General features: G+C 40.5%; 1 protein-coding gene across 3 annotated transcripts in view; it reads left to right on the top strand.

Annotated features, from left to right (window-relative positions):
* Positions 1-335: 335 nt before the first annotated feature.
* LY96 (lymphocyte antigen 96) overlaps positions 336-25195 on the top strand; it is a 32387-nt gene continuing 7527 nt past the window's right edge. The window contains exons 1-3 of one of the 3 annotated variants that reach the window (XM_070631461.1): positions 336-882; positions 11925-12014; positions 16390-16518. In XM_070631461.1, the coding sequence (XP_070487562.1) occupies positions 732-882; positions 11925-12014; positions 16390-16518 (370 nt within the window). In that variant the 5' untranslated portion in view covers positions 336-731. The remainder of the gene's footprint in view (positions 883-11924; positions 12015-16389; positions 16519-25195) is intronic. The other 2 variants (XR_011543341.1, XR_011543342.1) reach the window with 2 other exon arrangements.

Here is a 25195-nt window from a genome sequence, read left to right as displayed (position 1 = left end):
CCCTGGCTTCTGAAGCAGAGCGGGTCAACTGAACTACTTGGTCACAGGGCCTGCCCCTCCCCCCAGCCCCCGACTATATCTTATAAAGGATTTCAAGTAGCACAGCACCTAAAGGATTAGCTGTTTTTCTAAAATGGACTGAGAGTTTTGAAATGAAGTACATGCCACACATGAAATAGTAACAATTTCATTATTAGGGCTCAAAATATCCCTGGAGCTGTAGTTTGCCAAGTAAGTGTGTTCGCAAGCCTGGCACGACCTCTGCCCACAAAGCAGAACTGCCACTAGTGTCCCGTGTCCTGGCTCCACCCGGTGGCTGACCCTGTTGCTGAGTAGAAATAGTTTGCATACAACTGTTCAGTTCAGATCTATGGGTCCAGGTCTCCGGGCCATGAGAAAGTGTTGTGTAAAGAGCTCGTGGGAGAGAATAGCAATGCAGATGGAAAAAGAGTGCCAGTCTGTTGAGATTCTGAAGGAAACTTTCTGTTGACTGGGAAGTATCTTGTTTTGTTTTTAAAACTCCGGTCACTCTCACGTGCATCGAGTGTTTGAAAAGAGTACGTTCTAAATCGTTTTCCTCTCTCCCCTTGCAGGAAGTGCAACCTATTAAACACACACACACACACAGACAAAAGAGGAAACAGTTGGATAGGAACTCAGAAATCATGTGACTGATGACTAAGTTAAACCTTTTCTACTTACTGAGAGCCAAGTCTGATCATTAGTTATTGATGCTCCTTGCATTTTTAAAGTTTTGGAGATATCGAATCATGTTCTCATTTATGCTTTTTTTCACTCTGTTTTCTTCCATATTTCCTGAACCTGAGGAGCTACGCTGGATTTGCAACTCCTCTGATATGAGTATTTGGTACACCTACTGTGGTAAGTAAAATGGCAACAGCAAGTAGTCGTGCGTCAGCTATTTCAAGGGTGAGTTTTCACAAGAACCTTATTCTGCTGTCGCTGGGACACAGGAAATGACAAAGTGTTCCAGTTGCTGCTGCTGCTGGCTGTAAAAATGATGGCTGGTTACCGCCTCGTGTGGATTTTCTCCGCCTTTCACAGACCTCACGAGTCTCCGATCTGTGTTGTACTTGACCTCCAAGTGCTTCTGCTGTTCCCTGTGGTCAGTTGTTTCTACCTTGAGCCCAGTTTCAGTTTCTGCCCGGTTTCGGCAGAAATGTCTGCTTCTGGGCTTTTGCCTCAGCCCCAGGACATACCGGTTCTTCTTAAGAAGGCAAAACAGTCCTAGCTGCCTCCTGAAATTGATTAGTGCTCCAGGCTGTGGTTTGCCTGCCAGCACAGTGTTGGGCATAAAACAGGTGCTCTGTGAGTGTTTCAGGCTGTGAATTTCAAGGGCTCTTGGAATCACCTCCCTAATTAGATGTAAGCCTGGTTCTGTCTGTTACTAGCTGTGTGACCTGGAGCAAAGTGTTTAGCCTCTCTGTGCCCTAGCTTTTTTATTTGTAAAATGAAAGTGATTTTAGAGCTTGTTTTACAAGGAGTGCCGTGAGGTAAAGTTTTTAGCACAGAGCCGCGTAGAAACAATCATTTGGATTAATTTAATTTTTTTAATCAGCCAGTCCTAATGTTATCAACAGGTTGTATCACTGTTGGTTTTGCTCTTCAAATGTCCACTGGTCTGAAAGCACAGTTTCAGGGCTTGACCTCTGTTTTAGTCGGGTACTTTCCACTGCGTTGTTCACCATGGGTTGGCTGGCCTTTTCTACCCACCAGCAAAATCACGAAAATTTAAAGCAATGCTTCCCCAAATACTAGTTCTTTGAGATTCTCTTGGGAAAAAGCATCTGTGGTCCAATCCTTGGAGGAAGATTTACAAATGTACTTTGAGTTTTGAAAAGTTCTACAATAAAGAAACTTATTTAATCCTGAGATTTTCAGTTTTATTTTACTTTAGTTTTTGAGTGTGTGTTGACTATTCTGAGAAACACACTGGGGCAAATACTAATATAAAGTTACTTCTGGGGAATTAGAGTGATTGCCAGGTGCGAGAACAGGACTTAGGCATGTGCCCACTCTCACACTTGCGGCTTGCTTCCTATCTGTGGATGGTGCTGGATTCCCCCTCAACTTATTTCCGAGATATCTCCACCCTGTAAGATCAGTTTCCATCCCCCCTTCCAGGAAGACGCTTCATCCGCAGCCCCTAGTTGTCTCCTCTGCTTTGGCCCCTCTGCACCACATGTCGATTATGCTCCCTTCTCTGTGCTATGTTCCATATGGTCTTTATTTATTTCATATTTTATATTATTATTTTGCTTTTAGTCTTTTAGGAACAGTAATTCGATTTGTGTTTTGATTTGACTTTTGAGGGAGGATCTTTCCTGTTTCTCTCTAATGCTGAGAAATCCTGGGATCCTGTCCCACGGATGTAGGGACCATGGGGAGCAAGCAGAGTGCACAGCTCCAGCAACACTGCCTGCCGCCATCCTCACTGCCCTGTCCCTCCCTCTCCCACCTGAGAGAAGGCAGCCTGGCCGAGCTGAAAATGCATCATGTGTGGGAAGCGCTGGCTCTTCCAGCGAGAATATACATTGTGAGGATGTTGGTGACAACAAGCAGCCTGGATTTATTTATTTTATTTTTTTCTGCGAGGATGATTTCCATTTGGCTGTGCTACTGGGTGTATATAGTGTATTAGTTTGCTGCCGTAATAAAACACCGCACACTGGGTGGCTTATAAGCAACAGAAATTTATCTGTCACAGCTCTGGAGGCTGGAAGGCCAAGATCAAGGATCAGCAGGTTTGGTTTCCTTCTGAGGCCTCCCTCCTGGGCTGGCAGATGGCTGCCTTCTTGCTGTGCCTTCATATGGCCTTTTCTCAGTGTGCGCTCATCCCTGGTGACCCTCTATGTGTCTGGATCTCCTCTTCTTAGAAGGACTCTGATCATATGGGGTTTGGGCCCACCCTAATGGCCTCTCTCTAACTCAATCTCCTCTTTAAAAGACTTGTCTCCAGATACAGTCATATTCTGAGGTCCTGGGGGTTAGGACTCCAACATGTAAATTTAGGTGGGACACAATTCAGCCCATAACATACAGAAATGGCAAAAACTGGCTGTTTTATTCGCCAACTTTGGAAAAGGCAGAAAACGTGGGTGTGCGAGTCAGTCCGCAGAGCTCGAGGCACACACCCTCCTGTAACCTAGAGCCATCAGACTCAGTTCTAACTTTTTTTTTTTTTGCTATAGACCAGAAACTCAAGGAATTAGTGGAGTATAATTAAACCAGTGTTCACTGAGCACCTGGCCTGTGCCTGTTCTGAACACTGAGGATCTCATCTAGCAGTGAACAACAAAGGCGAAATTCCCTCCCCGTGTGGAGTTTCTATCAGTAAAATATTGAGCGTGTCAGATGGTGGTAACTGCTGAGAGAGGAAAATAACCCCGGGGTGGGGATAGAGAGGGCAGATGCGAGGAAAGGGGCTGCATTACAAATCAGGATGATGGGGCTGGCCCTGTGGCCCAGTGGTTAAGTTCGTGCGCTCTGCTTCAGCGGCCTGGGTTTCACCGGTTCAGATCCTGGGTATGGACCTACACACTGCTGATCAAGCCATGCTGTGGCAGCATCCCACATAGGAGAACTAGAATGATTTACAACTAGGGTATGCTACTACGTACTGGGGCTTTGGGGAGAAAAAAAAATAAAAAAGAGGAAGATTGGCATGTTAGCTCAGGGCCAATCTTCCTCACCAAAAAGTATACCTTAAAAAAATAAATAAATAAATTAGAATGACCAAGGAAGACCTCACTGAGAAGGTGACATTTAGCAAGGACCTGGAATAGCTGAGTGAGTGAGCCATGCAGATGTATAGGGGAAGGGATGGAGGAAAGAGCAAGTGCAAAGGCCCTGAGGTGGGAACAAGTCTGGTGTGTTGCAGGGATAGCAAGGAGGCCAGTGTGGCTGCGAAGGAGTAAGTGAGGGGGCAAGCAGTAGAAGATGAGGTCATAGAAGGAAATGAGGAGGAGGTGAGGGCCTTGCAGGTCAGGGGATAACTTGTCTTTTCCCATGAGCAAAGCTTGGTCTGGCTCCTGTGTTGATAATAATCTGTGAGGGGGCAAGGGTGGAAGCTGCGGACATGTTGGGAGGCTGTTGCAATAATCCGGGTGAGAGAGAGAATGGTGACTTGGGCCAGAGTGGCAGTGGTGGAGGTGAAGAGAAGGGATCAGATTGATGGAGCCGACGGGACTTGCTGAGTGATGGATGTGTGGTTGCAGCGTGATCCTCCCAGCTAAGCGGGTGATCTTCGCATCTGGTGCATCCCCTACTCCAAGCAGGCCAGCATCTTTACTGACCATTGGTTGTACTTCTCCTGTTCTCTAACCTGCATTATTCTTGTCCATCTTTCTTTTTCAAGCAAACCTTTTGAGGGCCATCAAAAGTCCTACCTGCCCTACTTAGTCCAGCTGAGTCAATTAAATTTAATTCGGTTTAACAAGTGTTTATTTAATAAGCATTTGGTTTAGTTATTATGCGAAGGAAGACTGAGAATGCAAAGGTTATGTAAGAGAGAGCCAGTATCCTCAAGGAACTTCTGGCTTTTTTGTGTGGCAGAGGGGCTAACTACACAGCTCACCAAGATTCATTCATTTATTCGACAAACTCAACTGCTGTGGCCTCTGGGGAGTTTAATAGCCATTGGGAGTTAGGACTCTTGACCTCCACCTTTCCAAATCCGTCTCTTCCTGGGGCTTCCCGTCTCCTCATTCCCCTAATTCCTTAGCCTCCAGGCCAGGGGTGTCCTTAATTATCTCTTTTCCTTATCTTCCACTTTCAATTTATCAGTGATTCCTGTTTTCGTTGTATCTGGTATATATTCTAAAGCCAACTATTTCTCACTGGCCTCTGCTCACCACTCACGCTACCCTCATCTCTCCCCTGGCCTCTGCAACAACCTCTGAAATTGTCCTGTCTCCATGTCAATTCTTGCCCCCAAAGAATCTGTTCTCTGCCCAGAGGCCAGAGAGAGCTTTTAAAAATGTAAACAAGGGGCCTGCCTTGTGGTGCAGCAGTTAAGTTCACACGTTCCACTTCTCGGCGGCCCGGGGTTCATCGGTTCAGATCCTGGGTGTGGACATGGCACCGCTTGGCATGCCATGCTGTGGTAGGAGTCCCACATATAAAGTAGAGGAAGATGAGCATGGATGTTAGCTCAGGGCCAGTCTTCCTCAGCAAAAAAGAGGAGGATTGGCAATAGTTAGCTCAGGGCTAATCTTCCTCAAAACAATAAATAAATAAATAAAATTTAAAAAATAAAATAAAAATGTAAACAAATTAGGTAATCTTATTCCCCTTGCTTAAAACCCTCCAGTGGCTTTTCACTACAGTTACAGTGAAATCTCAACTTCATACCAAGGGCTCCAAGACCCCTCAAGACGGCCCCTGGCTACTTGTCGGGTCCCTGTGATTCCCATCCTCCTGCATTATTTTCCATTCACACTGGCTTTTATTATTATTGTTGTTGTTGTTTGTGTTACCAACATAACAAACATAAAACTTACCCTTTTGACCATTTTTAAGTGCACAATTCAATGGCATTAAGTACATTCACAACGCCGCACAACCATCACCACTATCCATTCCCAGAACTGTTCACCACCCCAAACAGAAACTCTGTACCCATTAAACAGTACCTCCTCATTGCTCCCTCCTCCTCGTCCCTAATAACTGCCCCCCTACTCTCTGTCTCTGCAGATTTGCCTATTCTGGGTACATCACATAATGGCCTGTGTATGTGTGAGTGTTTGTTGTTGCTTGAACATATCAAAGTCATTCTTACCTCTGAGTCTGCACTTACTAGGGATCCTTCTGATTAAAACACTCTTTCTCCGGTGTCCATAGACCTGGTTCCTTCTTGTCACTTGCTAACTGCATAATGTAGTTGAGGTATCACCACCACCCACTCCTCGCACCCTTCCATTCCCACCACACGCTCACTCTTTATCCCCTGACCCTGTTTGAATTTCTTACTAGAATGCATGTTTCTCCAGAGCAGGGCCCATGCTTGTCTTGTTCATGGTTGTTTCTCTAGTGCCCAGACCAGTGTGTTTGGCCCATAGTAAGTGCCAAGCAAAAGTGAACGAACACACATTTATTGTCTACCATGTGCCCAGCACTGCACGATGTGCCACGGACGTGAAAAATGAATGAGACAGGCTTCCTGCCCTCAAGGCTTGTGCTATTTTTATGAAGACAGACATGTCAGGGAATAATTGTAATAAAGATTTATAAACGACTACTGAGGGATGATCAAGTGCTATGAATGATAGTGTGTGACTGGGGCAGTGGGAGGGAGTGGAGGAGAAATGGAAGGCTTATCTGAGTTGGTATATTTGAGCACATTTTAAAAGAAGAGAAGTCTCTAGACTAATGAGGACAAGGGCATTTCTGTCAGAAGAAACTGCATATTTATATAGTGGAAATGCCATTAAAGAGGTAAAATAAAGTGTTATGATGCTGTCTTTCTCCCTTGACCTCCAATAGTACAAATGCCAACACTTAGGATGGCACTGGTTTCATTTCCATCGCCAACTGCCGTTACCTGGAGTGTTGGGTTAAGAAGGATTCTGAGGCAGAGCTCAGTGGGAAAAAGTGCTATGATGGATTAGCATTGCTGACTTCTGCGGTTGCTGGGTTAATTGGAGGCTCTAGTTCTGTGCATTTGCTGAACCTGGTCACGACTTTCTGTATTTAATAAACCAAATGTAGAACTTTACCGTATACATTGTGACTTTAAAATAATGAAGCTATTTTTCATTAGTTCTCAAACTCTTGCAAATAAATTAAAACCACAGGCTATACACTGTTATGTGATCTTTTGATTCTTACATCTAATTATCTTATGTATGTTGGTTTTGTCTCCCCAGAAAAATGATGGACTTCCTGATGTAAAAACTAAGTCATACACCTCTGTTCTCTGCCCTGTACCCCACCCCACCCGCCCCTGCCCTCCTCTTGTCCCTGACTGAACACTGAGCTCCCATAAGGGCACTCTAAACATTCGTCTGAGTGGATTGAATTGTTGATGCTTTCACCATAGTCAGATCAACTGCAGGCCATGCGGGAACCTGAACGGGAAATAGGGAATTGCCCTTACTACGACACACAGCATGGCCCTGGTCAATTGCTGCTTTCGCTTGTCCTTGACTTCTGCTCCAGAGTCTTAGTCTGCTTGCTCTGAGGATTTTCCGCAAGCATTTGGCTGGGAGAGAAGATATACATTACACTATGCTTGGTAATGCATATGAAAGTGCCTACATTCCCATACCATACAACCTGTTTCTTCCTAAGAAACGTAGTAATAATGTATATGAATTATGCAAGCCTTTGAAGATATAGACAGAAAGGAAGAAAATAAGGCACCATAAGCCTGTCAGAGTTAACAGTTAACCCCTGTCAACATTCTGATATTTTGGTAAATATTCTTTTAGATATATAATGATATATATTAAAAACCATAAAAATAGAATCATATTGTATATAACGTTGGGTAACCAGCTTTTTAAAAACTTGATAATATACCATACACATCTATGCATTGAGTATTTTAAAAATATATTTTAATGACTGCATATTAATTCAGTAAATAGGTGTACAATATTTATTCGATCACCTCTGGACATTTTTTAAAATTGAGGTATAATTGACATATAACCTTATATTATTTTTTGTATACAACATAATGATTCGATAGATGTATATATTTCAAAACGATCACCAATATAAGTCTAGTTAATATCCATCATCACACATATTTACAATTTCTTTTTCTTGTGATGAGAACTTTTAAGATCCACTCTCTCAGCAACTTTCAAATACACAATACGGAGTATGCTAACTATAGTCCCGATGCTGTACATTACATCCCCAGGAATTATTTATTTTATAACTGGAAGTTTGTGCCTTTTGACTCCCCTCATCCATTTTGCCCACCCACCCCACCCCCTGCCTTTGGCAACTCGCACTCTGTACTCGGTAACTATGAATTCAGTTCTTTCTTTCCTTTTTTTTTTTTGGCAGAGGGAAGAGTCTCCTTAAGCTAACGTCTGTTGCCAATCTTCCTCCTTTTTTCTTCCTCCCCGCACCCACCCTTCCCCTGCCAGAGAAAGCCCCAGTACATAGTTGTGTATAGTTTGAAGTTCTTCTGTCTGAGCTGCCGCCACAGCATGGCCACTGACAGACGGGTGGTGTAGTTCTGGGCCTGAAACCAAACCAGCTGCCGAAGTGGAGTGCACCAAACACTAACCACGAGGCCATCAGGGCTGGCTCCAGTTCTTTTTTTTTGACTCCACATATCAGTGAGATCATACAGTATTTGTCTTTCTCTGTCTGACTTATTTCACTTAGCATAATACCCTTAAGGTCCATCCATGTTGTTGCAGCTTGGGACATTTTTTTCTTTGGTCATAAACCATGCAGGGGTGAACACCTTTTGGTCAAATGTTTGTGAATATCCATGATCAGGTGAAATGTCTTAAGATAGCTCATTCTGTGAGAATTTTATTGCAGGTAAATTCAATTCACTGAATGAGAGATGTGAACATTAATTCAAGGGTTGCATGCAGGGGCAAATCTAAACAAACCCAGTACAGTCTCTCTCCCCTCTTTCTCAGTGTTTTTATGAGCTCCTCTTCAATGCCTTTCTTGAAACTCCCTTTTTAGGAAGATTCGTTCATTTACTCATTCATTCATATATTCACTCACTTAACATTTACTAGATCTCTAAGTCCTTGATGTGTATTTTTTATTTTGAACCAATAGAACATAAAAAAAGAGGAGGAAAAGAAAGAAAGAGCAATGTAGCAAAGAATAAGTTAAAAAGTCCCAAAATGGAACAAGTGATTTTATGAAAACATGTTTTGGGGAATTTCCCTGCCCCCTACTGTTTAAAGTAATTTAATGCCTTCAACCTCCCGTTAGCAATGTAACGGCATTAAAACACTAATCTATTTATATTATGGGGGAGATTTCTTTTGTATTTGTACAGTATGTTTTATTCTACCGTGATAAGAACACTTTACATGAGATTTACCCTCCTAAATTTTTTGGTGTACAAAACACTATTGTTAACTATAGACACAACTTTGTACAGCAATCTCTAGAACTTATTCATCTTGCTTGACCAAAACTTTATGCCTATTGATTAGTAATTTCCCATTTCTCCCTCCTTCCAGGCCCTGGCAACCACCATTCCACTCTTTGATTCTATGAATTTGACTCTTTTAGATGGCTCATATAAGTGGAATCATGCAGTATTTGTCCTTCTTATATGACTGGCTTGTTTCCCTCGAGATCCTGAGTTCAATTCTTTTGGATAAGTACCCAAAGTAGGATTGCTGGATCATATGGTATTTCTAGTTTTAATTTTTTGAGGAATCTCCGTTCTGTTTTCCCTAGTGGCTGTACCATTTTGTATTCCCAACAACAGTGTACAAGTGTTCCAGTTTCTCCACATCCTTCCTAGCACTTGTCTTTTTTTCTTTTTTTTCCATGATAGCCATCCTGACAGGTGTGGGGTGATATCTCAGTGTGATTGCATTTCCCTTATGCTTGGTGACATTGAGCATTTTTTCATGTACCTTTTGGCTATTTGCATGTCTTCTTTTGAGAAATGTCTATTCAAATCCTTAGCCCACTTTTAAAACAGGTTATTAGTGTTTTTACAACTGAATTGTTGAACCTATTATATATTTTGGAGATTAACACCTTATCAGATATATGGTTTGCGAATATTATCTCCCATTCCATAGGTTGCCTTTTCACTCTGTTGATTGTTTCCTCTGCTCTGCAGAAGCTGTTTGGTTTGGTGTCATCCCACTTGTTTATTTATGTTTTTACTGCCTCTGCTTTTGGTGTCATATTCATGAAATCATTGTCAAGACCAATGGCAGGAATTTTTTACTCTATGTTTTCTTCCAGGATTTTTACAGTTTCGAATCTTATGTTTAAGTGTTTATTCCATTCTGAGTTGATTTTTGCGTGTGGTGTAAGATAAGGGTCTAATTTCATTCTTTGGCATGTGGACATCTAGTTTTCCCAGCACCATTTGCTGAAGGGACTATCGTTTCCCCATTGTGCATTCTTGGCACCCTGTCGAAGATCGGTTGACAATATATGCATGGATTTATTCCTGGGCTCTGCTTAGTTCCGTTGGTTTGTATGTTTGTCTTTATGCCAATACCATACTGTTTTGATTACTGTAGCTTTGTGGTATAGTTTGAAATCAGGAAGTGTGATGCCTCCAGATTTGTTCCTCAAGATTGGTTTGGCTATTTGTAGTTCCATATGAATTTTAGTTGTTTTTTCTATATCTGTAAAAAATGCTATTGAGATTTTGATGGGAAATGCTTTGAATCTGTAGATTGCTTTGGGTAATATGGACATTTTTAACAATATTACGTCTTCGAATCAGTGGACACAGGATGTCTTTCTATTTGTTTGTGTCTTGCTTAATTTCCTTCATCAGTGTTTCGTGGTTTTCAGTATACATGTCTTTCACCTCCATAGCGAAGTTCAATCCTAGATATTTTATTCTTTTCAGTACTTTTGTCAAACGGGATTGTTTTCCTAATTTCCTTTTCAAATAGACAATTGTTAATACATAGAGATACAACTGATTTTTGTATGTTGATTTTGTATGCTGCAACTTTACTGAATTTGTTCATTAGTTCTAACAGGTTTTTTATAGAGTCTTTAGGGTTTTCTAGATATAAAATCATGTCATCTGCAAAGAGGAAGAATTTTACTTCTTGCTTTCTATTTTGGTCCTGTGCTGAAAGCGGTTATCCTTGCCTTATTCCTGATCTTAGAGGACAAACTTTCAGCTTCTTACCACTGAGTATGATTTTAGCTATGGGCCTTTCATATATGGCCTTCATTACGTTGAGGCCATCTCCTCTAACCCTAGTTTGTTGAGAGTTTTTATCATGAAAGGTTGTTGAATTTTGCCAGACACTTTTTCTGCATCTATCAAGATGATCATGTGATTTTTATCCTTTTTTCTATTACTGTGGTATAGCACATCAGTTGGTTTTTTATGTTGAACCATCCTCGCATCCGAGGAATAAATTCCGCTTGGTGATGGTGTATGAAGCTTTTAATGTGTTGTTGAATTCAGTTTGCTAGTATTGGGTTGAGAATTTTTGCATCTATATTTATCAGGGATATTGGCCTGTAGTTTTCTTTTCTTGTAGAGTCTTTGTCTGGTTTTGGTATTAGGGTCATACTGATCTCTTAAAATGAGTTTGACAGTATTCCCTCCTCTTCAATTTTTTGGAAGAGTTTGAGAAGGATTGGTGTTACTCTTAATTAAATGTTTGGTAGAATTCACTCGTGAAGCCATCTGGTCCTGGGCTTGCTTTTGTTGGGAGGTTTTTCATTACTGATTCAATCTGCATACTAGTTATAGGTCTATTGAGGCTTTCTATTTCTTCAGTCCTCTGGGGATCCCCCCTGGAAAATTTGGGGCTCTGGAGGCATGAACCAATCTCTTCCCTCCTGTGTAAAGCTGGGGGCTGGGAGATCTCTTCCTGCTTATGCTCTGCCAGGGGCAGGGTCTCTGGTGAGAGGGTGTCCCAAATCTCCCTACCAACTTTGGTGAGTCTGGTTTCGCATTCTCCTGGGATGCAGGAAGCTTTAAATTACCTTCTGATTTTTCGCAAAGGGAATCGGTCCATGAATTGTTGCTGTTTGGCATGTTTGTGGGGGAAGGAGGGTCTTGGACTTCCTACTCTGTCATCTTGCTGATGTCACTCCTCTGGGGAGGGAGATATTTTTAACTACCCTCAAATTTTCTCATTATACACTTAAGGCTAAAGGCATCTTTTGGGACCTGATATTCAGAATACTCTACTTATTGGAAATGATTTTTAATAATTTATTGATGTTATCTTTATTCCATTTAGATAACATGAAGTCCCCGATTTCAATAAATCTTGAACCCTGTATCGAACTGAAGGGAACCAGAGGTCATTTGCACATGCTCTTCGTTCCAAGTAAGTCAAAAGTTTTGTTTTTGTACATCAATTACAAGGGCTCAAGAAATGTCAACGATAAATGATTGTGTTCCAAAGATACATGTATTAGTTTTCTATTGCTATGTAACAAATTACCACAATTTAGTGGACATCTATTATCTCATTGTCTTTGTCTGTCAGTAGTCTGGGCATGGTTTAGCTGTATCTGCTTCAGGATCTCTCATAAGGTTGCCGTCCAGACTTCTGAAGGCTCAGCTAGGGAAAGAGTCACTTCTAAACTCATTGGTAGTTGACAGTATTCCGTTCCTGTCTGGCTTTTGGCCAGCCCTCGGTTCCTTGCCATATGGGCCTTTTTAACATGACTTCTTGCTTTGTCAGAGCCAGCAAGGGGGACAGTCAGCTGACAAGGTAAAAGTCACAGTCTTATGTAGCCTAATCACAGAAGTGTCACTCTATCATCTTTGGTGTATTCTATTTGTTAGAAGCAAGTCACTAGACTAGGTCAGACTCACAGGAGGAGATTACACGATGGCATGGGGTGAAAATGGAAATAACTTGGGACTTCTAACAGTCTAATAGATATATCCTTTGTCGACCATCAGCTATTCAGCTGATGAGCAAAGCTGGATCTCCACTAGTCAAAGATCTATGTATGAGCAAGCCAGGATTTTTTTTTCTCAAGATGACCTTTCTAGAAAAAAAAATGATGAGGAGGAAATAAAAGAATGTGATTATATTTTGGGTTTTGTGTGTGTTGTGTCTTGTTTTTCCTCTCTATGATTTTACTTGTCATTAGCTTAATAAAAACTGAATTGGGTGATGGTGCTGGCATTGGGCTGGATCTGAGTGTCTGTGAAAACAAACAAAACTTTCATCCTCTCCTCCCAGTCAGGTTTGTTGCCTGTAAGCCCTAGGATCCCAGGAAACTTCATTTCTAATCATCATCATTATCATTATTGTTTTCATCCTCACTATCATCATTTATATCCTAGTTTATATTTGGAGCTTATGCTTTATAAAGCACTTTCACATAAATAAGCTAAAAGAAACATTTTCCCCCTGATTTTAGTTCTCCAGCTTATAAGAAAAAAGGTAGCTGAGAACCCAGATATGATAGACAGTAAACTTGTGGTTTAATTTTCCTGAGTCTAGTTGTTCAAGCTGTATTTTGACACTTTGTTTCTGTATTCATTAAAAATTACTTACTAAATGCGTAGTATATTTCAAGTATTCTGCCAGGTACTTTGAATTCATTGATAAATAAGACATTCTTTTGACCTTCAAGAATCTCTCAGTGTGATGCAAGGGACAGGTCTGTAGATAATATGGTATGGTAAGTGAAATGATAGCAGCAAGGCTTAGTGGTAGCAGAGAGGAAAGAATAATTGACTTTGTCTGCTGCACTTTCTTGGCCAATGGTAAAAGAAATAATCTATACTTTTGCCTATAAGGCTCTACAATTTTTTCCTCTTTCCTTGGGTTTTGCTTTCTGGTCTCTGTGGCGTGCTTTACCCCCAGATGTTTGGCAGAGGTGATTATTTCATAACAAATGATCTCATTTTCAAGTGAACCCCTTGCCCTTACACACAGGGAGCAGGTAGTATCCTTCCTGGCCCAAGTGATAATAATAAAATACAGTACCATTTAGGGTTCTCTGAAAAGCAGATGTCAAGAAGGAATTAGACATACAAGGGACTTATTGGGGGAAATGCTTGTGAACAATAAAGGGAAGAGAAAACCAGAGCAGGTAAGGAGAGAATTCAGATTTAGGTGCAGGTCTGGAGTCTTTGAAATAGGAGTGGGAACGAAGGAGAATCTGGTAGGATGGTCATGAGACAAAATGCATCCCTGAGACACTCTCAGCCTGGTCAGCAGGGAGCCTTGGAGTCACAAGTGTCCCATGACAGACAGGACTAGGCTGGCTCCAGTGTCTTTGTGGTACTCGGTCATTATAGCAGAAGCCTGTGAGAGTTTGGACCCTGGGTGGGTGCTGAGATGGATCTGAAGGTGCAGCAGCTGGAGGCTGTCTGTCGCTTCCCTCCTCCCAGCAAGTTCTTTGGAAGGGAGGTTTAAGTAGCATACCTCTGTGGCCACTACAAATACCTTAATCATTCAGTAAATATGGCATTTATGTAATATTATATTAATTCAGTAACAAAGGAATTATTTAGTCATATTTTTTATACTGCCTCTCAATTATGAGCTAAGTTTCCCTAGAATATACTAGAATGTCTATATAAGGTGTGGGGTAGGGCCGGCCTGGTGGTGCAGCAGTTAAGTTTGCATGTTCCGCTTCTCAGTGGCCCGGGGTTCGCCGGTTCAGATCCTGGGTGTGGACACGGCACCGCTTGGCAAAAGCAATGCTGTGGCAGACGTCCCACGTATAAAGTAAAGGAAGATGGGTATGGATGTTAGCTCAGGGCCAGTCTTCCTCAGCAAAAAGAGGAGGATTGGCAGTAGTTAGCTCAGGGCTAATCTTTCTCAAAATAAATATAAATAAAGTGTGAGGTCACATTCATAGAAATCAACCTTATTTTTATGGCCCTATCTCTATTTAAATTCAGTAAGAGCTGTAAGTACAACCTCGACCCAAAAATAGATTGGGAATGGAAATTATTTGTTTTGAGACTTTATAGCCTTGCTAGTAAATTACTTGTATATGAATAACTGATTGACAGATAAATAAAGCTGGACCATAAGCCTCTCTCAAAGTTATTTCTAAAAGTTCCTGGAGTTGTCTTAGGTGAGCTCAGAAACAGTCTTCTTTGTTGCCACATGACAGCCACCGTGTCTCTTGTCTCTCACTGCAACACATACATTGATATCTCCAGCTGCTGAGCCACACAAGTGGTCATGTGCCTAACATGACCACAGTGAGCTCCAAGGGCAAGAAGCTGCTCAAGATGTAAACTGTTGAGATGTCAAAGCAGCATTCCCTTTCTTGGAGTGACTGAAAGCTAGAATCATGCTATGTTCCATGCAGAAGTGAAGGAAGGTCCCTTGTCCTGCATTGTCACTGGACACCACAGCAGTACAGCTGTGTGCCAGTGTCTCAAGGAATTCATTGTGAACACAGCTCTTCAACTTCTATATACATCCCTGCTTTTTGAGAGGATCAGACCCAAGTCCATGGAGTGGGCCATGGGACCACTGTTTGAAACAGACCCTATGGTGTTCTTCTTCTCCACACTTTACCCTAAAAGTAGAGAAATGGAGATAAATTTGGAAGTTTGGTAGTACTTTAGGCTCACAGTAATGAGAGCCTGCATTAAGACAGTGGTAATGGGGATAAAAAGGAAGCTAGTAAGATTAACTGGGGTTGGGAATTCTAGAGCTGATTTAGTGATGAAGATGAGAAAGTCAATTTTGGATCTGTTGGCTAAGGTCATGAGCAACATCTGAGTAGAGCTATTGAATGCGTATATAGGACAGGTGCTCAGGAGAAAAGTTGAGACTAAAGACGATGATTTGAGAATTATCACTCCATGTGGTACTTAAACCAGAGAGAGTGTGCACAGTGAAAATTGAGCAGAACTGAGGATAGAACCCTAAGAAAGAGGAGTCCATGAACTAGACTGAGGAGAAGGTGTCAGAGGGGTTATAGGACAACCAGAAGACAGCGGTAGAACCAACGCCAAAGGAAGGAGTTTTGAGCAAGGAACTGGCAGTTCTGTGAAGCATAGCTAAATCCTAGCTAAAGATGGAAAAATTTTTTGATTATGGCTTCAATGAGTCATGGTGACCTGATTAGAAAAATATTTTCAATGAAGTAGTAGTTACAATAATTGTTTTCATTATAAAAAAGATTTTATATCTTTTCCAGTTGGGCCAACTTAATAACTTAGAAGAGTTGAACAAAATGCATTGTTTACTGGAGTTTTTCATGTTAATTGGTAATAGGGAGATGATGAGGAAATAATAAATAGCTCATACATATAATTTTTAATCAAAAGGTTCAGTTTTATTCTCCAAGAAATCTTTCATCAAGAGTCCTAAAAAAGTAGTCATGAATTGATTATCCTCACTTCCTTTCCTTTCCTTTTCCTTTCTTTGGAACTTCCTAGTAGAACTGTAAGTAGAACTGGAAATTTTATATCTTCATTTGATAGTTTTCTTAAAAAAATAGGTTCCTCTATTTTTAGACATACCACACATTATTCTTACTGTGGAACATTCTATTTGATTACAATCGCCTGGTTGCCCTCTCAGAACTTGAGTTTTCTCATCTGCAAAACAAGAATAATAATACCCACATTATAAGTAGTTGTAATGATTAGATGAAATAACATAGGAAAAGCAAGTGGCATATTTTAAGTATACAATAAATGTTAATTATTATTTATAAAAGAATCTCCCATTTGAGGGCTAATGAGATTTTGTTTTTCTTTTTAAGGAAGAGATATAAAAAAATTATATTTCAACCTCTATCTAACTATGAACTCTCTGGAGTTTCCAATGCGTAAAGAGGTTATTTGCCGAGGATCTGATGATGACTATTCTTTTTGCAGAGCTCTGAAGGGAGGTAAGCATTCAATTTACATTACTCTCAGAATAGAATAGAATATGAGAATGTTGTGAAAATTAAATGCACTGAAACTGTGAGTTCTTTTTCTGATAATAATTCTTTATTTCCATCCAAAGTTTTTACTTTGAGCAGCTTAAACGTTTTACAATTATGTCACTGAATTGTTATTAAGGTGACACTTATTTGAGTGTGTTTGAAGAGATATTAAAATTTTTACCTTGTTCACTTTCATATTGTACATTTATGCTTGGTTATGGATATCTTTTACGAAACATTACATTTATTATTTTTCACAGAAACTCACTAGACTTTTCTATGCAGCTACATTTGTTTCTTCAATGTCTCCACCCTCCCTTTTTTCCATCATGGAATTATTCACAGAATCGTAACATTTCAGATTTATAACTTTAAGGGTCGCTTATTACATACCCGTGAATTTTTCCTTAATAATTTTTAAACTAGTGTTTTAAATAGTTTAAAAGATTATAAATATCATACTATCACATTACCAAAAATTGGAAACTATAAACTGTGATAGAGTCACAGAATCATATTTCTAAAAACGTTTTGGAGTATTTCCTTCTCATTTTTAAATCTATGCATATTGTTTGTGTAGTTTTAAGTACACTATACAATTATTTTCTTTTTAAAAATTAATTGATTTAATTCTTTGACTAGATATGCCATGGGGTTCAAAAATCAGAGTGTAAACATTACACAGTGAAACGTCTCCGTTAGTGGGTATGCCCTAGTTCACGTCTCCATTCTCTTTATTGCGCATTTAGTTTCCTTCTGATATTTTTACTATTATAAATAATATTATAATAAATATATTTCTGTATATAATTTTCCTCATATTTTAGATTTGAATAGTCACATGTTGGAAGAAGGAGTTACAGATAACTCTCAGGGAGATTTCTGAGCTTAAATGGTTTGAATATATTTGTTGTTTTGTTTACATAAGGCCAAATTGCTTTTCTAAAGGACTACCAATTTATACATTGTACCACTGCAATGTGTGTGTGTGTAGTGGTTCAATCTCTGTCTTGTTAACACTGAGCATTATTATTTAAAATAAAGAAGTTTAAAAACCAAACTTTATTAGGTAAAAACTTGTACCTAATTGTTATGTTAACATTTTTTTATTACTATTACGGTTGAATGTTTTCCCATGCAATTATTTACCCTTAACCTGTGCCCTCTCTTGTTTAAAAAAGATTTCAGATAGTTTACATGCACACATTGAATTTAGCAATGTAGCATAAATTAGATATAGATGGGGCAAGAAATGGAAAGTAAGTGTAGAGAATTAATGGAATGAGAGTAGTATAAAAATTCGTAATAGAAAAGCTTATACTTGCTTTGACAAGTACATCAATTTGATTATACATTCTATCAGTCATTAAGAAAATAATTTCTGAGTAAATCAACGTGCTTGCTATGCAAACGTGTGTCTCCCAACTAACCATCTTTCCAGGTCTCTAGCTTGTCTGCAACCCCCGAGCCACATACCACTCACGGAGGTGGCTTTGTTTATGAGTCTGGGCTCAGAGTCGCAAAGAGCCTGTGTCTCAGCTTTTCCATCTAGCAGCAATGTAACCCTGGGTTTGTTATTTAATCTCTACAGCCTTGTTTTCCTCATCTGTAAAATGAGGACAGTAAAACCTATTTTACGTGGTTTTAAGGGTTAATTTAGAGAATGTGTGTAATAAAGCTTGGTACAGTGCTCAGAGTGAGAATTTAAGATTGTGGCTATTGAATAATAAATAGTCACGTGGATAACAGGAAGCCTTTTCTTCCTGATTTTACAGTCCTGTCATTTTTACGAGTGAGGAAGCGGATGTCTGTAGTGGTCAGTGACGTGCCCTTGCTCATGTGGAGAACTGGTAACGGAGTGGCCTCTGACTCCTAAGGCTTGCTCTTCCTCTGTACCATGCTTTCTCTTTAAAAAAATCCTCTTGGCAGATCACTGTTTTTTAAAACAACTGTTTTACAATTACTTCACATAATCTCTGGAGATTATGTTGACATTTTACCTGAATTTTTGGAGTGTCACTTTCTTGATCTCTAAGATGTGTCCGACTCCACCCAGGCTGCCGGCTTCTTCCCTCCCTCCCTTCCTTCCTCAGACATCTATTGAGCATAATTGGAGCAAGGCGTGATTTAGACTCTGGTGATCCAAAGTTGGATGATAGGTTCTCCCTCCCCAGAAGGTCACTCTGTTCCAGAAAAGACAGTCATGGGAACAAAAATTACAACAAAATGTCATAAATGCTCATAGAATTATATGCTCTTAGATTTAGCGATATAGTTATCAGTTATTTACTGTGACAGGAGAACTCAGCTAAGGCTTCAGAGAATATTTTATTAGAGTCTTGAATCTGAGAACATCAGAGTGGGGAGGAAGGACATTCCCTGGAGGGGAAACAGCATATGCAAACACCTGGAGCCATGAAAGAATATGGTTTCTTTGGAGAGTGGTTTTTTTGTAGCTGGAGCAGAATGTGCTTGTCGGGAATTACTGGAGATGAGCCTAGAAAAGGGGACATGAGTGAGCATGAAATTCAGGTGCAAAATATTGGCTTGCATCCTGTTGTCAGTGAGTAGGGATGATCCACTGAGATTCCCATTTTTGCAGATAACTAGTGTCCATATGGAAGGAGGCGGAAGTTGGCTGAGGCAGGAAACTTGGGTGGAAGGAAGAGCAGCTGGGAGGCTGTGTGAGAGACCATGAGGGTTGAACAAAGATGGCGGCCCTGGCAGTAGAGGGGAGAGGAAAGAGAGGTTATTGGGAGACAGGACTGGCTGCACCTGCCCCCTGATTTTATGTGGTAGGCAAAGATTAGGGAAAATCAAGAGTCACTCAAGGCCCATGCCTGAATGAATGCAAGTGCCATTTTCTGAAATGATGTATGCAAAAGAAGAGGCAGATTTTTAAAAAAAAATTTTTATTGAGATTATGATAGTTTACAACCTTGTGAAATTTCAGTTGTACATTACTGTTTGTCAGTTGTGTTGTAGATGCACCACTTCACCCTTTGTGCCCACCCCCACCCCACCCCCTTTCCCCAGGTAGCCACTAATCTGTTCTCTTTGTCTACATGTTTAACTTCCACATATGAGTGGATTGTACAGAGATTATCTTTCTCCATCTGGCTTATTTCACTTAACATAATACCCTCAAGGTCCATCCATGTCGTTGTGAATGGGATGATTTTATCCTTTTTTATGGCTAAGCAGTATTCCATTGTATATATATATACCACATCTTCTTTATCCAATCATCAGTTGATGGGCACTTAGGTTGCTTCCACATCTTGGCTATTGTAAATAATGCTGCGATGAACTTAGGGGTGCATGGGACTTTTGGAATTGCTGACTTCAGGCTCTTTGGATGGATACCCAGTCGTGGGATGGCTGGGTCATATGGTATTTATATTTTTAATTTTTTTAGGAATCTCTATACTGTTTTCCATAGTGGCTGCACCAGTTTGCACTCCCACCAGCAGTGCATGAGGGTTCCTTTTTCTCCACAACCTCTCCAACATTTCTTACTTTTTGTTTTGGTTATTTTTGCCATTCTAATGGGTATAAGGTGATATCTTAGTGTAGTTTTGATTTGCGTTTCTCTGATGATCAGTGATGATGAACATCTTTTCATGTGCCTATTGACCATCTGTATATCTTCTTTGGAGAAATGTCTGTTCATGTCTCCTGCCCATTTTTTGATCGGGTTGTTTTGATTTTTTGTTGTTGAGTTGTGTGAGTTCTTTATACATTATGGAGATTAACCCTTTGTTGGATATATGACTTGCAAATATTTTTTCCCAATTAGTGGGTTGTTTTTTTGTTTCAATCCTGTTTTCCCTTGTCTTGAAGAAGCTCTTTAGTCTGATGAAATCCCATTTGTTTATTCTTTCTATTTCCCTTGTCTGAGAAGACATGGTGTCTGAAAAGATCCTTTTAATACTGATGTCAAAGAGTGTACTGCCTTACCTTTAGGTCTTGGATCCATTTTGAGTTTATTTTTGTGAATGGTGAAAAAGAATGGTCAATTTTCATCCTTTTACATGTGGCTTTCCAGTTTTCAAGAAGGGGCAGATTTTTAAAGAGAAAGATAATAGTTAAGGTTTGGGCATGTTGAGCTCAAGGTAATTTTGGAACATTCAAATAAACATGGCCATCTGGCAGCTGGGTATATGGGCCCAGAGCTCAGGACATTCTGATTTAAGCAGCATTGATGCTACCAAGAGACCCTTGACAATTTGGGAATCGAATTAGAAAGTACCATAAGTCTTTACTTTTAAAATAACTTTCCTTTTTGTATTTGTTACAGAAGTCATATATTTTTAGGATTTGATATTTAGAAAATATGGCCAAGCAAAAATAAAATAAAAATTACCCACAATCTTACCACTTCTTACACACACATACACACAGATATGCACACAATCTTTGTTTCTGTCAAAAATGTATTTATGGATAAATAAATGGATATTTCAAAGGCATCTTAAACTTAATAAGCCCATTATTCCTGTTTCCAGAATTTTGCTAGGGTTGCTATAACAAAGTACCACAAACTGAGTGGCTTAGAACAATAGAAATTTATTGTCTAACAGTTCTGGGAGCTAGAAGTCCAAGATCAAGGCGTTGGCCGGGCTGTACTCCCCCTGAAGGCACTAAGGAAGTATCTGTTCCAGTTGTCTCTCCTAACTTCTGGTGGTTCCAGGCGATTCTTGCCTTGTTGATGGCCATTTTCTTCCTGTGTCCCTTCACAGTCTTCCCTGTATGCATGTCTGTCTCTGTGTCCAAATTTCCCTTTTTTCTTATGAGGACACAGTCATATTGGATTAGAGCCCACTTTAATGACCTCAACACACTTCAACCCATAACACCATCTGAGGCTTGGGTCCTGCATCCTGCCTAGTTGCCAGGAGGAATGGACTGGACCACAAGTGAGCTGCTTGGATACCTTTTGAGAAGAGTGGAGTACAGTCTAAGCAAGGGTTCTGTCTTTTCTCTGGCCCTACCTTGGATCTCTCTTGGCTTCTTCAGTGTGGGCAGAGGCTTCAGGATAACTTCCCATAAGAATAGAATGGGAGATATGACCAAAATATGAGCTTTCCAAGAGAGACAAAACAATTAAAAAGAGGGCTACCCTACAGAAGAGGTTAGAGCTCCTTCTTCCCACCTGACCTGGTAAGTGTTTGGGCAGTCTGCCCAAATAGAAATTTAGAAGTTATTCTTGATTTCTTTCTCAAATCCTCAAGTCCCATCCATCTCCCTCCCGCCCCGCCCCCCCCCCCCCCCCAGCCTTCTACAAATTGACAGGGTTGGCTTCATATGTACTCAGATTCACTTTTGGAGTTAAATATTCTGTGATCATAACCTTGAGATTCTTAATAATTATGTCTTTGAATATGTGTTTATTTTATTTTATTTTATTGAGTTTGTAGGGGAGGAAGACAATTCCTCTACCCTTTCTAGGTCCTTCTGGCTGGCCTGAGAATTAAATTGACAGGAGACAGAATAACAGGAGAAAACCAAACAAACCTCATAACATGTATACATGGGAGAAATCCAGGAAAACTGAGCAACTCGCCAGAATGGCTGAGGTTGCTACCGTAAATACCGCTTTTAGCTAAAGACGAAAGAGATCCTTGGGGGTAGTGGTTTGGGACTTTAAGGGAGAGGAAGGCAATTTACATGGAGATGGAAATACAAATGGGCCGACTACAGACAATGTGAGCTGAGGGACACATTTTACATTACATTACAGTTATCTTATGGTATTGGCTCCTTCCTGGAACAGGCCCTTCTATTTTAAATTCTTTTAGGCATTTGGAAGGAGCTCAAGGTTTCTTTCAGGGGACTCATCAAGCCAAAGAGACACGTTTTGTTGTGGCCAATTCTGATCTCCCACAAGTTCATATTGGCTTATAACATTGTGTAAATTTCAGGTGTACATTATTATATTTCAGTTTCTGTGCAGACTGCATAGTGTTCACCACCAAAAATCTAGTTTTTATCTGTTACCATCCATATGTGCCCCTTTAGCCCTTTTGCCCTTCCGCCACCCCTTTCCCCTCTGGTAATCACTAATCTGTTCTCTTTATCTATGTGTTTGCTTGTTTATCTTCCACATGTGAGTGAGATTATATGGTATTTTTCTTTCTCTGTCTCACTTATTTTGCTTAGCATAATACCTTCAAGGTTCATCCATGATTTTTTCTTTTTTATGGCTGAGTTGTATTCCATTGTATATATATACCACATCTTTTTTATCCATTCATCTGTTAATAGGCACTTGGGTTGCTTCCATGTCTTGGCTGTGGTGAATGATGCCATGATGAACATAGGGGCGCACAAATCTTTTTGAATTATTGATTTCATGTTCTTTGGATAAATACCCAGTAGTGGAATTGTTGGACCACATAGGATTTCTATTTTTAATTTTTTGAGGAATCTCCATACTGTTTTCCACAGTGGCTGCACCAGTTTACATTCCCACCAGCAGTGTATGAGGCTTCCCTTTTCTCCACATCCTCTCCAACACTTGTTATTTTTTTAGTCTTGTTAATTATAGTCATCCTGACAGGTGTGAGGGGATACCTTATTGGAGTTTTGATTTTCATTTCTCTAACAATTAGTGACGTTGAACATCTTTTCATGTGCCTGTTGGCCATCTGTGTAGGAAAAATGTCTGTTCGTATCCTCTGCCCATTTTTTGACCAGGCTGTTCATTTTTTTGTTGTCGAGTTGTATGAGCTCTTTATGAATTTTGGAAATTAACCCCTGGTTGGATATATGATTTACAAATATTTTTTTCCCAATTGGTCGGTTGTCTTTTGGTTTCTTTGATGGTTTCCTTTGCTGCAGAAGCTTTTTAGTTGGATGTAGTCCCATTTGTTTATTTTTTCTTTTGTTTCCCTTGCTTGAGTAGACATGGATTTGAAAAGATGCTGCTAAGACGGATGTCAAAGAGTGTACTACTTATATTTTCCTCCAAGAATTTTATGGTTTCAGGTGTTACATTCAAGTCTTTAATCCATTTTGAGTTAATTTTTGTGTATAGTGTAAGATAATGGTCTATTTTCATTTTATTGCACGTGGCTGTCCAGTCTTCCCAACACCATTTATTGAAGAAAACTTCCTTTTTCCATTGTATGTTCTTGGCCCCTTTGTCAAAGATTAGCTGTCCATAGATGAGTGGTTTTATTTCTGGGCTTTCAACTCTGTTCCATTGATCTGTGTGTCTGTTTTTGTGCCAGTACCATGCTGTTTTGGTTACTATGGCTTTGTAGTATATTTTGAATTCAGGGAGTGTGATACTTCCAGCTTTGTTCTTCTTTTTCAGGATTGTTTTGGCAATTCACGGTCTTTTGTTGTTCCATATAAATTTTATATGAATATGGGTTTTTAAGTGAAGTATGATGGTACTATGGCTCATATACTCACCTCCCCTGGTTGTGTTCTTGGCTTCCCACAGCCCACTCCCCTGCTGGCACCCTGGGCCCTGCCTGGCATCCCCCTCCCCAGTCCCATCCAGTGACACCTGCCGCCCTCTGTTCCTGGTGGGAGCCTGGATACAGGGAGTGTGAGAGTCAGGCACACGTGCCCTGCAGTGTCTGGCATAGGGTATGACAGTGACACCCCACCTGGGCTGGCAGCACCTCGGCACTATTAGGTGGGCAACTAGGTGGGAGTGGGATTCTCCCCCTGCAACAGGTAGCCTGTGAATTGCATGGAGGTTGCAAAACCCTTGAGGGTCACTCATGGGAGAACAGCCCTGCGGGTAGGAAAGACACCTGATTTGACTTCCTCACCTTCTTCTGGGGCATGAGGCATCTGACAGCATGTGGGAGGGGGACCCTGTGAAGCAACTGTCAGGCCCAAGCTTTGCACAGGTGCCCAAGTCATGCAGTAGCCCTGGGTGCCTTCTACACTCACCTTGTGCCCTGTGCCAAGGGAACATTCCCTCAGCTTGTTTCACGCCTGCAGAGATCTTCTCTTCCTTCTTCCAGACTTCTTGAGTCTGGCTTGAGGCACCTTCTGGGGATGAGCCACAAAATACAAATTGTGTAATTTCAGTGATTCTGCCTTGGAGCTAAATGCTCTGATATTTGTGTTTAAAACTGATGCTATGCGGTATGAAGATGAATGGTAAAATTCATGCTAATAAATTTAAAATTTTGTTTTATTTCAAATGATATTAAGTAAGAAATAAAAAAAAAATCATGGCGAGTCCAGAGAGAGAGAGAGAGAGAGACTGTGGAAGAAAAGGAAAAAGCTTTATATTTTAGTACATTTCATGGGATGTCTCCCCTGATTTTTGAATAAGGGGCCCCCATTTCATTTTCCACTGGGCCTCATGTAGCTGGTCCTGGATCCGGATGTGCAGAGACCAAGTACTAAGAGGCGGAAATTCAGAAGTGACCAAAGCAAAACCCCTGCTCTCATGGAGCTTATAGATTAGTAGAGGAAACAAGATCACAACTAAGTCATGAAATAAGATCAAGGTAAAAATGAAATAAGATTCTGTTTATGGTAAGTCCTCTCAAGGAAAGCAGCAGGTTACTAAGACAGACCATAACGGGAGAGGGTCCTGAGATGGCTGTCATGGGAGGCAAACACCGCCTCTTCTCTTCACAGCTATCTCTGCCTCCTGGCCTCC

This window comes from Equus przewalskii, chromosome 8 (assembly GCF_037783145.1).
Source record: "Equus przewalskii isolate Varuska chromosome 8, EquPr2, whole genome shotgun sequence".
Classification (NCBI taxonomy): Eukaryota; Metazoa; Chordata; class Mammalia; order Perissodactyla; family Equidae; genus Equus; species Equus przewalskii.
The sequence above is the reverse complement of the archived record's forward strand: the minus strand, read 5'-3'. Positions and strand labels throughout refer to the sequence as shown.